The 15,907-nt window shown below is 39.9% G+C and overlaps 1 protein-coding gene and 1 long non-coding RNA gene across 4 annotated transcripts in view; one reads left to right on the top strand and one right to left on the bottom strand.

Moving 5' to 3' along the window:
• Nucleotides 1-15,907, top strand: part of SLC10A7 (solute carrier family 10 member 7) — a 257,565-nt gene that overhangs the window by 182,521 nt on the left and 59,137 nt on the right. For both annotated transcript variants that reach the window (XM_059373332.1, XM_059373325.1), the window contains exon 6: nucleotides 2,463-2,498. In XM_059373332.1, the coding sequence (XP_059229315.1) occupies nucleotides 2,463-2,498 (36 nt within the window). The remainder of the gene's footprint in view (nucleotides 1-2,462; nucleotides 2,499-15,907) is intronic.
• The window catches only part of LOC132000025 (uncharacterized), an 87,016-nt gene that overhangs the window by 47,018 nt on the left and 24,091 nt on the right, over nucleotides 1-15,907 (bottom strand). For both annotated transcript variants that reach the window (XR_009399159.1, XR_009399160.1), the window contains exon 3: nucleotides 5,970-6,041. This is a non-coding gene — a long non-coding RNA (uncharacterized LOC132000025). The remainder of the gene's footprint in view (nucleotides 1-5,969; nucleotides 6,042-15,907) is intronic.

Here is a 15,907-nt window from a genome sequence, read left to right as displayed (position 1 = left end):
CTGAAGCAGAACTCTGTCGAAAACTGTACTGATTGCTGAAACTTGACACCCAGGACCAGTGGCATAGTCACTGAAGTGAAGTTCTGGCTTTGGGGGTGGGCAAAGCAGGGTCAAATCCAGGTTTTGCCTTTGCCATTTATTTTCTGTATGGCTGTGGGCTGTTTGCTTAGCTTTTCTGAACCCCTATTACCTCATCCATAAAATGGGCCTATGATATAACCTACCTCCTTCAGTGGGGGAGGACCACATTTTAAGAATGTGGTACATGAAAGTGCTGAAGCAAAATGCCATTAATAGTCCTGGTATTATTACTAACACTTTTAGGAATCCACTGCAGCAAAGGAAAATTAGTGGTCACCAGGAAGAATGTGGGTCCCCATATACTTATAAGATGCCAGTGTGGCTTCACCTCCTCTGATATAAGACAAATGCCCTCTGAGTGGTGACAATGCTCAACATTCATCCTAGTTGAAAATTCTAATCCCATCGCAGATACCGTACCTTGTTTCTCATGAGTGTAATTGGTGCTGTTGGTATTTCACAATTAATATTAATTCAAGTTTCTACTTTCTTTTATTTGGATATGGGTGAATTGATAGATAACAAAGGTAAAACTGGTTAGCTTATACTCTTAAGTCCAATTTTTTCTCTATATATGAAATTATTTACCACCTTACTGTACCTTTACTTGATATTCTTGAGTAGTTTGCCACTGTTGATCAGATCAGATCCACTCCCTCTTCTGGCCATGAGGTCCTTGGTGACCTGGTTTTTGATGCCTCCACTTCATATATTCTTACCCCCTTCTCAACTTTGTATAGCTTTGTGAATTCCCATCCCTCTTCCTGGAACATCCTTGTTTTCCTTTCTGGCAGAACAGTTTCCACTAATTCTTCTAATAAATGGAACTGTACTTCACATATAAGTGGACTTTCAATAAAAGTTTAAGCAAATTGACTTGAAATCAGATAGCTCCCACATATATTGAAATAGCCAGATATTTTCATTTCCACATAGCCTTGTAAAGTTTGGAATTCTTCCTGAGGTCTAAGTATATTCCATGTCATTGAAGAAAAGACAGTAGCTCTTAAAATTACTTTGGCATTTTGCACATTTAGCTCTCCTAAAGCTGCTGATGAGAACCTGTTTCATAGACAGCAATAGAGTTTTAAAGCCATAATACATATTTTAATAAACAAATTAACACTTAAAATGTTGTATTTGTTATTGCTAGCTGCAAAAGTTTACACAATAAAGAAGCATTTATTCTATTACTTAACTATAAAACAAACTCATCTATGAATCTTCATGTGTAAATCACATGTGGTATATTGCCTAAGAAAGTCATAGCAATGTTCATAAAAGGTAGCCCACCCCTCTTGGGCCACATCCAAAAGAATTAGTTACTGTAATGATGAAAAGATTTCATATAAATATCAAAAGTACTTTTTTCCAAATGTAATGAAATGGTCCCAGACCTTAGATCCTGGGCACAGTATAGTCTCTGTCTGTCTCTTTCTCTCACACACAATACACGTGCATGTGTGTGTATACATGCACACACAAACACACGCACACACAGACTCTTTGGAATTTTGAAGTTCCAAATGTAATTCATTAATAAAACTATGGAATGCTTTTTTTTGTATAAATCATAATGAAGTGTTGAGAGATAAAGGAAGAACTAAAAGGGGCGAATAATCATCTGCAGCTCTAAAACTGAAATCTGTCATGTTAACTCCCAACTCAAACACCTAGTTTTAAAGATTTACCTTCAAGAAACCTAAAAGCTTGTATCCTGCCTCATTGACAACAGCCTCAAACTGTTTCCTGTCATTGCAGAAAACAAATCTTTTGCTCCTTTCTGCCTAGGGGAGGCAGAGGGACCGAGGTGGTCCTGTGTGGCTGAATTAGATGAAAGACTTGCCTTCCACCATGGAGACATGGAGTCTAATCAAGTGAAATGAGTTTTGAGATCCCAGCTCATTTCCTAGGGGAGATTGGTTCACATTACAAAATCACGACATCTCATTCATCACAACTGACGTGGTCTTTGCTCAGGAGAGGACCCCAACTGGGACTGAACCACCTGTCTTCTCTTGAAAGGGGGCACTTTATCCAAGTTAGAGTTGAAAGCCTTGGAGTGAGAAGGCTTGCCGGCTTCACCCGACTGATACATATGCAACATGGAAAGCAACTTCCATTTTAAAAAGGGCAGACAAGTTTAAGGAAGATTGGTGATTGTACGTTTAACGGCACCAAATACAAATAATCGTAATAGAGATGCTAAGACTTTATGGTAGGGAGAGCCAAGACTGGGGCTCCCTCATCTTTATCACCTAGATTTTATTAAACGGAGGTGAGAAGGATCAACATTTCCATGTATCAGAGTTTAAAATAGCAAAAAAATTGTCCTGCTTTCCGGGCTGATAAATGATCATCATCTCTTTTGTTTCTTTCAGGGCATCGTTATAACACCCCTGCTACTGCTGCTTTTTGTGAGTATTTTGATGTTGTCTTTAATATCTTTTATTAAAAGCCATCTACAACCCTTTAGGAAAGGACATTAGGATGAAATGGAAATTTGAATCCTTTTGCACCACTTTGCGTCACATTTTGTTCTTCCAGTTGAACTGTACCGAATAATAACATGTTGACATAAAGGATCTCTGTGGTCTCATGATCCAAGGATGGCATCAGAGCCCAGGGCTAAATCATTAATTATTGCAAATTAATGACCTGCGACATAGGTCACAGATAAATGCTCTCTCTTTTCTCATTAGTAGAACCGAAGTGATTGCTAGTGACCCAGTGTTTGATAGAAAGAGCCAAGGACCAGAGGACCAGAGAAAACTTGGGTCCCAAGGCTTGTAGTAACTGGCTCTCTTACTCTGGGGAATGCTGCCTCAATTCTTCCATCTGTCGAATGGGAAGCAATAACATCTACCTAGGCTGTATGCCAGGGAAAATGAAATGCACTTCAGACATAAAAAATGCCAGCCACTGGTTAACTAAACAAAAATTGTTCTGAGAATGAGAACTGCTAATTAACTGTCTTATTTCTTTTGGCGCTAAGCATATGAGAAATTAGATGAAAGATTGTAATAGAAATTAATGTTATCTCATGCTGAGAAAAGCATATGTAATCATGAATGATACCTAAAATATTTTATGAACTGTGCATTTTTCATATGCAACATTTCCCAAGTATAAATCACTCAACTCATCACTGAAATGGAGTTGGGGATCGTTTCTGGGTGTGAAATGTAGCTGTTTGACTAGCACTATTTGTCAGAGAATTAAAACTATGGGGAAAATTTATTTAATTATAGTGTAATTACCCAAGTTGGAATTCAATTAGAGTAATAGTGTGAGGGACTTCATTTCTTACAAGCTGTGCAGGAAGTGGAGAGGGAGAGATGCTCTCCTAAGCAGTTAGATTCTGCATCTTTCATGAAAGACATTACCTTCAAGTAATAAACCTCAGCTTCCCCATTCCTTCTGAAATGCTGGCTCCATGCTGACAAGGTTAGGATGAGTCAAATAATCAGATCACTTTGCTCAGCATAACAAACCTCATTCATTTGGATTCTACCAATTCAGAATTTGCAGTGAGTCACATTAATACTGAAGTGAATATTGATTTGCATTTACTTGGAAGAGAAGTCTTGGTATGTGCCCAACTGCTCGCTCAATGTAAGGAGCTAGGATCACCCCTTGGTGTTCTTTCTGAGACCTTGGATCATGATTTCTGAGGGGGCAGCCCTCAACAGGCACAGGATCCAGGCCAGTCTGAGGGCCCTCAGAAGACTAATGGAAAGCGTCACGGTTATGTGGTGCAGGTTTTCTCCACTGCAGAAGAGCTTCATCTCTTCCTGTGACTCTTTTAAGATGAGCTGGGGAGAAGCCACAGCTACAACTATGGGGCTGTGACCTAGGATAGCCCTTTGAGTATCTCAGAGTCTGGAATCTCTCGGACCCTGTTACAGCTCATAACTACAGAACCAGATGAGTTCTTTTCTCCTTCTGCCCATTTCCAGCCATAACAAGAAATGTTCCCAGCTTTTTAACATGATGACATCACACTGTTGCAAACTTTCTCCCACTCTTAGACAGAGAGGCTAGTGAGCTTTAGTTGGTTCAACATTTTAAACAATAGATCTATAAAAATAGTGAAAAAGACCCCAAGACCCTCAACTTCAAAGTTTAATGCTTCCCCTCTGAGCTAACTCATTAGACTGTCCCAATAGGTTCAATGACATCATCACACAGCATCAATAGATATGTCTGTGTTACATGACCTTACGTCACATGCATGGCATATAATACTTTTTGTCTGTTAGGGTTGTCGTGTGTTTCATAAAGCAAGGTCATTCCTTAAAAACTTGAATTACCAGGCTTCACTTTTGCACAGGACAAAAACCTGTGCAACTTAAATTAGTACACATTCCGCAAAAGCTGTAGTATTTTCCTGTCATCCTGGTTTGGATTGAATTGTGTACTCCCAAAAGATATGTTGAAGTTCTAACCCCTAGAACATTGAAATGTGACCTTATTTGAAAATAGGGTTATTGCAGATATAAATATTTAAGATGAAGTCCTACTGGTGCAGGGTGGGCCCTAAATCCAATACTGGTGTCCTTACAAGAAGAGGTGTCAGACCCAGAGGGAGAATGGCAGGTTGTGTCAGAGATTGGAGGAATGTGCAGACAAGCCAAGGAGCAGGAAGGATTGCTGGATGGCAGATATCATGGCTGGAAGAGGCAAGAAGGGATTCTTCCCTACAGACTTCAGAGGGAGCCTGGCCTTGCTTGATTTCAGACTTATAGTTTCCAGAGCTATCCAACAAATTTCTGTTGTTTTAAGCCCCCTAGTTTGAGGTATTTTGTTAGAGAAGCTGAGGAAACCAATACAACCGCAAGAAATTGAATTGTCTCTTTAAAATCTTATCTTGAAAATGGAAATTTCTAAGTGTTCAGGTGTAGTAGCTAGTAAAGGCCATTTTTACTGATGGAATCTCAGTTCTCTGTATTCTTGACCTCTCCTCAGAATGTCCCCCTTCACCATCTTGCTCCAACTGAAACCTGTCCTCTGATTCATGTTTCTGCTACAGGTGTCTTTCATATCACTGAGCCTTGAAATGGGGTAAGGTGTCTCTCTCGCACCTCATTACCAATTCCAGATCATCTCCCATACATTCCTCATAAAATATTTTCATTCCTTTGGAGGTTATGCCAATATACCTATATGACCAGCTACCGCTTCTTGCTGTAATTATCAGTAGAACCCAAGGTCACTCTCTGGGTCCAAAAAATGTTAGCACCTTCCCATTGTCTTTTTTTTAATAGTATGCTTAGATTAATTCTTGGTGTTTTTCAATTTTCACATAATTGATCCTCCTTATATCCTGGCCTCTAAATTCTTGGCCTCTTCTCCAGTAAGAATACCTTCCACTTCCTCTCAGCCAATCACCCCTGTAGTCACACACATCTTTGACTTTATTACTGCCAATAACCGCATCCTTACATAATCCCCTTTTGAAATGTCTCCTCTTACCAACGGCTCCTATTTTTGTGACGTATTCCCCAAATTAAAAAGTCTTCAAACTTGCTAGACTGGCCAGTTTATTTACCTTACCACCTTAACAAAGCCTCTAACCTACTCTACCCTCTCTCCCTTACCCTCACATCCCATCTTACCTAGCCTAGATCTCATGGTCTGTCATTATAATTACTATACGACATATGCCATCAAGAACCTTACTGCTTCATATTTGCATGGTAAAGAGCCAATCCTGCTTAAACCCAACGCTGGATCTTCCTGCATGTGTACCTGAATGTGGATGGAACACGCACTCGCATGCTGACTGGTCTCATTTGAAATTCATGACAACTAACTGTGGGCCTGGTGATCCTATTGCCTTCTCCTAATTAATCCTCACCCCTACTCTCCAGAGAATCATTTCATACCTTCTCCTTGTTTCTCAAATCTCTGCTGCCTCTTCTCGTTTTTCATCTCATCCGATGCAGAAAGGAACTAGCCTGTGAGGAAATTAGAAGCAATCAGAAATTTTATAAGATCCCACCTCCCTGCATCTATATTCTTTGTCTTTTCTCCTGTTTCTATAGATAAACTGTCTTTGCCCTCCTCTAAGGCCAGTCCCTCCTGTTGTGTTATCTCTTATTGCCTTCTTAACAATATGATTCACACAGATTTCCCCCTTTCTCCTATATTATCAAATTTTCTATCTCTGCTGGATCAGTTCTATTAACATATAAGTATTCTGTAATATTACACATCTTGAAAATTAAACCTCACCTTATCCCACCTGCTGTCCATTTTTGCCCACTGTTTTATAGCAAAATTACTCAAAAAAAGGTATTTAAGCTTTCTCTTCACTCATTCAATAAGTATCAAGTTCTTCTTACATGCTAGGCACTTTCTTTCAAGGATATAGCAATGAGAAAAAAGATACATCTTTGCTCTTGTCGAGGTTATATACTTATAGAAAGAAACAGCCAATAAATAAGTGAAAATATAATGTATAAGATGAGTGATGCATACTGAAGAGAAAAATAAAGTGAGGAGGAGAATAAGAAGTACCAGAATGTGTTGGGTGAATTACTGTTTTCAATAGAGCAGTCAAGGGTGGGACTTACTGAGAAAATGATATTTGGGAAAGGCCTAGAGGAGATGAGGGAGCCTTTGATGCCTTCTGATGGTAGAGTGCTCCAGCTGAAAGGAATAGAAAGTGGAAAAGACCTGAGAGTGTGCATGGTGTCCTAAGGAATAGTGAGCAAGCCAGTATGGCTAGAATGCAGTGAGCAAGGAGGAGAGTAGATGGAGATGAAGTCAGGGTCATAGCAGGCGCCAAATTTTAAGTCCTTTGTTAAGGACTTAAAATTTTAATTTGAGAGAGACAGGAAACCATTAAAAGAGTTTTGATAAGAGAATGGCTTGTTCTGGCATATCTTTCCAATAGATGATTCTGGATGCTGGGTTGAGAATAGATTGTCAGGAGCTAATGAGCTCCTGAGCAATTAGAAAACTAGTACAGTATCCTGGCAAGAGACACTTTAACTTGGGCCAAGGTGGTTGAGTAAATCTGGTGGAAAGTATTTGGAAGTAGAACTTGAAAGAACTGAAAGGTTGAATAAAGGTTATGAAGGAACAGAAGAGTCAAGGATGATGAAGTCAGTACAACTGGAAGGATGGAGTTACCACTTACTAAATAGAAAAGACTGCAAGGTTGAACAGGTTAAAGGAACTTATAAGGAGCTCAGTATTGCACATATTTGGATAAAGATGTCTTTGAGACATCCAAGTAAAGAAGTCAAGTAAGCCATTGACCGAGCCTGGAATTCAGAGGGGAGGTCTGGATAAGAGAAACACATTTGGGAGAGGTCAGCATTGAAATGGATTTGAAATTAGAAAGAATGAGATTACCAAGAGAGTAGAGAAGGAAAGGTATCAGTGGACTACCTTCTGGGGGCATCCTACTAGAAGTCCTAGCAACAGCCATCAGACAACAAAAAGAAGTAAAAGGTATTCAGATTGGCAAAGAAGAAGTCAAACTCTCTTTCTTCACAGATAACATGATACTTTATATGGAAAACCCAAAAGATTCCACCCCCAAACTACTACAACTCATACAGCAATTCAGTAATGTGGCAGGATACAAAATCAATGTACAGGAATCAGTTGCTTTCTTATACACTAACAATGAAAATATAGAAAGGGAAATTAGAGAATCGATTCCATTTACTATTGCACCAAGAACCATAAGATACCTGGGAATAAACCTAACCAAAGAGGTAAAGAATTGGTACTCAAGGAACTACCGAACACTCATGAAAGAAACTGAAGAAGACACAAAAAGACAGATGAGCATTCCATGCTCATGGATCAGAAGAATAAACATTGTTAAAATGTGTATACTGCCTAGAGCAATCTATAGTTTCAACGTAATGTATACTTTCAACCTGATCAAAATTGCACCAGCATTTTTCAAAGAGCTGGAACAAACAATCCTAAAATTTTTATGGAACCAGAAAAAACTCGAAATTGCTAAGGAAATATTGGAAAAGAAAAACAAAACTGGGGGCATTGTGTTGCCTGATTTCAAGCTTTACTACAAGGCTGTGATCACCAAGATAGCATGATACTGGCACAAAAACAGACACATAGACCAGTGGAACAGAATAGAGAGCCCAGATAGGGACCCTCAACCCTATGGTCAAATAATCTTTGACAAAGCAGGGAAAAAAATACAGTGGACAAAAGACAGTCTCTTCAATAAACAGTGCTGGGAAAATTGGACAGCTATGTATAAAAAAAAGAAACTCAACCATTCTCTTACACCATAGACAAAGATAAATTCGAAATGGATAAAAGACATCAACATAAGGCAGGAATCTATCAAAATCCTAGAGGAGAACATAGGCAATAACCACTTTGACATCAGCCACACCAACTTCTTTCTAGACGTGTCTCCAAAGGCAAAGGAAATAAAAGCAAAAATGAATTTTTGGGACTTCATCAAGATCAAAAGCTTCTGCACAGCAGAAGGAAACAGTCAACAAAACAAAGAGGCAAACCCACAGAATGGGAGAAGATATTCGCAAATGACACTACAGACAAAGGGCTGATATCCAAGATCTATAAAAAACTCTTCAAACTAAACACACACAAAACAGATAATCATGTGAAAAAATGGGCAGAAGACATGAGCAGACACTTCTCCAAAGAACACCTACAAATGGCTAACAGACACATGGTTAGATGTTCATTATCATTAGCAATCAGGGAGCGTCAAATCAAAACCACATTGAGACACCACCTTACACTAATTAGAATGGCCAAAATCAACAAGACAGTAAAAAACAAGTGTTGGAGAGAATGTGGAGAAAGGAGAACCCTCTTCCACTGTTGGTGGGAATGCAAGTTGGTGCAGCCACTTCAGAAAACAGTGTGGAGATTCCTTAAGAAATTAAAAGTAGAGCTACCCTATGACCCTGCAATTGCACTACTGGGTATTTACCCCAAAGATACAGATGTAGTGAAGAGAAAGGCCATCTGCCCCCCACTGTTCATAGCAGCAATGTCTGCAGTCGCCAAACTGTTGTAAGAACCAAGATGCCCTTCAACAGACGAATGGATAAAGAAGATATGGTCCATATATACAATGGAATATTATGCCTCTATCAGAAAGTATGAATATCCAACTTTTGTATCAACATGGACAGAACTGGAAGAGATTATGCTGAGTGAAATAAATCAAGCAGAGAGAGTCAATTATCATATGGTTTCACTTACTTGTGTATTATAAGGAATAACATGGAGGATGTTGGGAGTTGGAGAGGAGAAGTGAGTTGGGGGAAATCGGAGGGGGAGACAAACCACGAGAGACTGTGGACTCTTAGAAACAAACTGAGGGTTTTGGAGGAGAGGGTTGGGGGGGGTTGGGTGAGCCTGGTGGTGGGTATTAAGGAGGGCCTTTATTGCATGGAGCATTGGATGTGGTACATAAACAATGAGTTTTGGAACACTGAAAAAAAAATTAAATTACATTTTTTTAAAAAGTCAGCAAAGACTACTGGGGATATCCACTTTGCTTAGGAAGAACACCAAAAGGTTTTGGTGTCCTAGAAGCTACTAGAGAATGTGTTTCAAAAAAGGGAGAGTGATCAACTACTTCAAATGGTGGTAATAGTTCAGATATAATGAGAATCAACTGGTTTTAACAAGATGGAGGTCAGTGGGGACCCCAGCAGGAGCTATTTCAGCAGAGTTGTGGAGGTAAATACCTAAAGTCAGTTCAAGAATGAATGAAAAAGAGTTAAAGACAGTGATAATCACTAACTCTTTTGAGGCATTCTGTTATAAAGTATGCAGAAAATGGGACAGAACAAAGTTAATGTAGGATCTGTTTTTAAGTTGGGAAAATTACTAGGATATTTGTATTGACACATTAATTCAGTTAGAGAAGAAACAATTCATACAGGAAAAAAAAAAAAGAACAGAACATTTGTGGACCCATGTCTTTGAGTAGGAGAAAGAAGGTGAGTTCTAGTGCAGAAAGGAAGAGTATGACCTCCTAAGCACAGGTAGTTCATCCATAGTAATAGGAGGGAATCCATGGGATAATGGCAAAGATACAAGTAAATTTGTTTGTGTAACTATAGGAGTCTCTTATGATTGTTTATATTTTCCCGGTGAAATGGCAAGTGAAGTTAGGCATGGAGGACAAAAAAAAAAAAGGCAAGAAGGTTTTGGAGATTTGATGAGAGAGGAAAAGATATGAAATAGTTCTACGGCAAAGATACTTGGATGCTCTGGTAGCACTAAGAACCATCCTGAGTCTTTACACTTGGCATTGGCTCAACCTGATTTTCCACTCAGATATCCACATGGCTCTGTCCTTCACTTTCATCTCTGATCTCCAATCAAATGCCATTTTAGGAGAGAATCCTTTCCTAACTACTTCATGTAGAACAATATACCCTGTCTCCACCAGTCTCTCCCCACCTATCATCCTTCATCGTTCTTTTTAGCATTTATTATCACATGACATCTTCATCATTTGTTAACCTGTTTATTATCTCTCTTCCTAACTAGAACATAAGCATCACAGAAAAACAGGGATTTTATCTGTTCTGGTCACTGCCGTAACCCCAGTGCCCAAAATAGGGACGATCCATGGAAGCCACTCAAACACATTTTCTGAATGGATGGCTGGTCAAGGAAAATGTTTCTGTACTCACAGCACTTCTCACACCAAATGTGTGCGGTTTCCACGCCAAGCAATTCTCCAGTTATCTGTGGATACCAAGCGAATGTCCTGCAGTTTTTACACTGCAGAGTTAGCACAAATCCCCACAGGTAAAGGGCTCACTTCCACAAGACTGCCCCCCACTTCCAGAACCAAGTAGTGGGTCTCCAAGATACTCACACTTCTGTCTGACTTGGCTTCAGAGGATCCCATGACCCCCAACCCAGGTTTGATAATTTGCTGTTATTATGGCTCACAATGCAGGGAAACATTTACCTGCTACTGCCAGTTTATTTTACATGATATTATACCTGGAGTCCTGGAGCCAAGCCCCGCATCGGACTCCCTGCTCAGTGGGGAGTGTGCTTCTCCCCCCCCCCCCCCCCCCCTCACGCCCGTTATCTCTCCCCCTCAGATAAACAAAAAACCTAAAAAAAAAAAAAAAGAATACAAATGAGAAGGCAGGTGCAGAGGTACATAGGGCAAGGTTTAGAAGGGTCCCAAGTGCAGGATCTTATGTCCCCATGGAGTTTGGGGGTGTACTAACCACATGCATATGGATGCGTTCACCAATGCAGGAACTCTCCAAACCCTTTGTGCTGGGAACTAGGACAAAATCCAAATATTATAGTAAAAGATGCTCCTATCACCCCTGTGACTCAGGAAGTTACATGGTTTTGGAAGCTCTATGCTAGGATGAAGACCGAATATATAACATTTCTTATTGTACATCTGAGATGGACAGATGAATGAATGCATCTGTCCCAAGAGTTGGGTTAGGTCTCTTTTAAGACTGGTATTTCCTGGTTACATACTCTACCTTTAGGCATTCATTCCTTTATTATAAGGCCATCTTGAAGGCCCTGGCTTCCCTTTCCTCACAATCTGTGTGTAGAGATAGCATGGTATGGTGAGAGGCATAGAAATGTGGCTCAGTCTGCAGCCAGATTGTTGTGTAACAGTGGGTTTTCCTTAATCCCTTTCAGCTTCAGTTTTTTCCTCTGTAAAATGAGGATTACGATAAGATGAAGTGAGTTAATTTATGTGAAAACGTGCTGTAAGTTATAAAGAACCATGCAACTGCTAATTATTTACATTTGACGCTTTAGAGAGGAAAATAGACAGTAATTCCAGGAAGGAGGTCAAGATTCTGTAGAAATGCTTATCAGAGATGCAGCAACAGTCCAACTAGCCCAGACCTTAATGGTGGGCTGAGCCTTAAAACTTAACCTTTAAGGTTCTACAATGATTTATAGTGTAGAATCTTATAATCTACATCTAAATAAGTCCAGTGTTTACCATGGCTGATCGTGAGAGCAGTAAAACTTTTCCTGAAATATGACCATTTCCTCCTAAGATTTAAAGTGCTTCTACATAGACTATCTTGGTTTTCTTGATAATACACTGCTGATATTGGCAGGACTGGAAATTATTGTCTTTATGTTGTCAGTAGCTGTACACCGGTCCATGGAGTTCTGTTGTAAGGATAAATGAAGCCTCCACCAGCTTTTAAAACTGCCGTTGTCATCCATTCCTTGGAATTCCGTGTTAATTTCCGTTACAAAGCAACGTGCCAAGTGGTAAGCATCCACTAGATTTGAAGTTCTGCCAGGCCAGGAACCAGGCATGCCTTATTCATTACCTTATCTCCAATGCCAAATATTCAATAAATGTTTCTTGGAAGGAGGGGAATAGAAGGGTGAGTGAGTAAGGAGTGGTTAGAGTGGTTCAGATGATAAGTGAATGGATAGAAGGTTAGGGTCTCAGCCTGGTGCATAAAATTTTACCTAATATTTGCTATGAGAAAGAATTTACAGTTTTTTTTTCAATAATATTAAGTAAAACATCCATTCTTTTATTCAGTGTTTTAATGCCTACTGTGCACAGTGAATATTATAGAGATCAATCTGACATTGATCCTTCTCTCAGAGAATTTATGGTTTAATAGAGAAGATAGAATACATTCATAGGCAATTAATATCTAAGCCAGAAATTGTTAAGTATCACAAGTATCAAAATATTTCAAAGGAGATTGCTAAAATAGAAAACATTTCATTTAATAGAAGAAGTGTGGGGGGGGCGGTTACAGAGAATTTTGTACTGAAAGGAAACTTAATTTGAGGAAAAAGAGAAGGTTAGATGGAAACTTCTGATGTTTCTCAAAGGATCTCCTACTTACTTCAGATTTTTTCATATGCATGGCTCTGATTCTGTTATGTCTAACATCACTTCAAAACTTTCCATGTCTTTCCTTTCTTTGATATGGTTGTTTACCAGCCATTATTACAGTCTTTGTGCAGCAGCCAATAGTAGAGAACACTGAAGGAGAGAGATTTTAGAGCAGGAATTGGAATGGAGTGTGGTAGCTAAGGTGAAGAGGCCAGAGCCCTGAGTTCAGCATGTAGGTGGTGAGGTCAGCCTGTCAGGTTTGAAATCTGAGTCAACCACCCTGGGAAGGTCAATGGGGCAGAGTGAAGCTCCCACTTCTGTGGACTCCAGCTCCCCTGAAGCCTCCTTAGCTGCCACCCCACAGCATCTAACCAACCCCATCTTGCTTACTCTAAGGAATGAAAGGAAACAATGTGAACTTCTTTTTCACTTCCTCTGAGAGTTAAGACAAAGGTGGACATAACCATCTTCTTACCATAGAATAGGTCTGTCTAATTCAATGCAGTTGTGATCTAAAGAAACCATATATTAGAGACCATGTTCATGGTCTCAATTTCCATAATTCTATAGACCACCAATGTCTTTAAATAAGTTTATGTTTGGCAGGGGAAGGTCAGGAACACTTCGAGCTTGTGCCATTAAGAGGACAGATCAAGGCCTTGTTCACTTCCACCCCAGCCATAAAGGTCATTGAACATCAAGGCCTCTGGAAACATCCAGAGTCCAAACTGAGACCACTGCTGTAAGTTATGTCCTCAAAGTCATAGATCAGACCATCTTCATACACGGGGATGGTCACATCAGTATCTTAGGATATTTGATAAACATTCATCTACACGCTTACCTGTTCAGTAGCAGGTAAGAACCCCTGAAGTAAGTGGGAGCACTGCTAGCTCTGACGTCCTGTCACGTGATTGGATATGACTCGATTTCTTAGGAAGCCGGCCTCTGTTCAAGCAGGTATTTATGAGGCATTATGATAATTACACATATACACACACACATACAAACCCGGATGTACACTCACATACATGCACAGCAGGCTCTTTCTGAGCTAACTCAGAAACTTATGTTCCACTGATGTGACCCTCTCTTCTGATACTTTTCCATTTCAATGGTTCTTAAATTCAGTAGGCTTGATTTCCCACCACACTGTCTAAGAAACCTTGTTTTTTTAGGGAGGAGAGGGGGAAGTGGGAGGAAAGAGAATAATTCTTATCAAGTGGCTATAAAATATACTTCACACGTAATCCCATGACTCCCTTTAGACATATTATCCTCATCTTGTATGAGAAAAGTCAGACTCAAAGAGGTTTTGTAACTCATCAGAGGCTACGCAACTAGTAAAGAACACGAGGGACTGTCAGCCAGGCTCTGTGTCCCCTTGAATGTTCCTTTCCAAATTAAGCTTTCAAAGCAAGGCTCTAAGGAGAAGGTTTATTTTAAGACAGACTACCAGCTCTCAGTTATTATTTCTTGGCCATGGATATTGTAGGTAACATAGGAAAGACAAAAAAGAAGGCATAATTATCATCTTGAAGAAACTTAAGGCTTATTTGGGTAAACAAGAACAAAGAACACGGGAGAAATTTAGAGGAAAAAATTCACTGCTAACCTACACAGTTCAGACTACATGGTTCAAGAGTTCATGTTAGAGAGAGAGCCAGGGTAGGGGAGACAGGTCAGTGACAGCTTTCAAGGCTACAATCATCATTAGTTTCCCTAGTAATTGGCCATCTGTGATAGAAAATTATTGCCATTTTAGTCCCATCAATATAAACAGAAACAAATGAATACAGCCATTAGTGTCATGTATAATACTCTGATTATTTTTTGTAATATGTTCCCAATGACGGTTGCATAATTGATGGTCACATACGTGTGTGATGTACAAAGTGATAAAACAGAAAGCACTTAAAGAGAAACTAGCCATTTGCTTCACACTGAACCAGTCTCCACCTTGTACCCAAGAGTGTCCCTAAAGCCAGTGAAGACAGACCTCCTCTTGAACTTGAGAGTAGCATATATTTGTGCTCAGAAATCGTTCTCACACAGAGAGAATTTTGTAAAGCAAAATAATCTGTGGAGTCTTTTGCAAATGCTCATGCGAAGGACTCCTCCTAGATCTTACTGAACCATGATGGGTGAGGGGGAGCACCTCGTAAACCATTTTCGAGTGCTCCAGAGGTAACATTGATAAACCCCTTCTCCCTTTCCAGGATCACTGACCCAGAGAGGCCAACGCCTCTGCTGGTCTGGGACTTCTTAGACTTAACTGAAGGGACCAGTAACACTGGAGGAAAGCCAGGCTTTTCCTTTAGCTCTTGCTTCCCTCCTCAGCACCAGCTGCTGCTGCTCCTGGTGCTCCCTGAGCAGGTGGGGTATGGCCAGACTGAAAAGGACACTGCATCCCTATGCCGCTCTTGTCCTTTGGTCCCCAGGCTTAGAGCACTCTTCTGGGGCAACTTGCATATTTGCTCCACTTAAGGGACTCTTTGGCAACAGTAGGCTCTTTGGTTCCTGAACCAAACAGATTGACAAGACCAAATTCTGTGGTCAGGGAATCAGGAGCAAAGTTTGTTCCCATGTGCCTCTGAATATCTCTCTCTCCAGCCCTCCATGTCCCAGAAGCCCGTCTCTCCACACGTTTTCTTTTTGGGTTAGGATAAACCATTTTCCAGTTCTTTCGAGCACATTTTACTAAATAACCTGTGTGGTTTGAGTAACCAGAATTTATAATTGCACACAGCTTCCATCAGTTAATGGAAGATAATCCTGTGTTTTAAATTTGCATATCACAAAAGGAAAAATTTTACATAATTTTTTACCTTTAAAAATTATCAAAAGCCTATTTTTTCTTTATCTCTCAAAGAAAGAAAAATACCATGTATCTCTATATTAAAAGGCTCATTTCCTCTACTAAGTATATATACCTTCCATGCACTAACCCAATTTTAGCTTCATGCA

This window comes from Mustela nigripes, chromosome 1, assembly GCF_022355385.1.
Source record: "Mustela nigripes isolate SB6536 chromosome 1, MUSNIG.SB6536, whole genome shotgun sequence".
NCBI lineage: Eukaryota > Metazoa > Chordata > Mammalia > Carnivora > Mustelidae > Mustela > Mustela nigripes.
The sequence above is the reverse complement of the archived record's forward strand: the minus strand, read 5'-3'. Positions and strand labels throughout refer to the sequence as shown.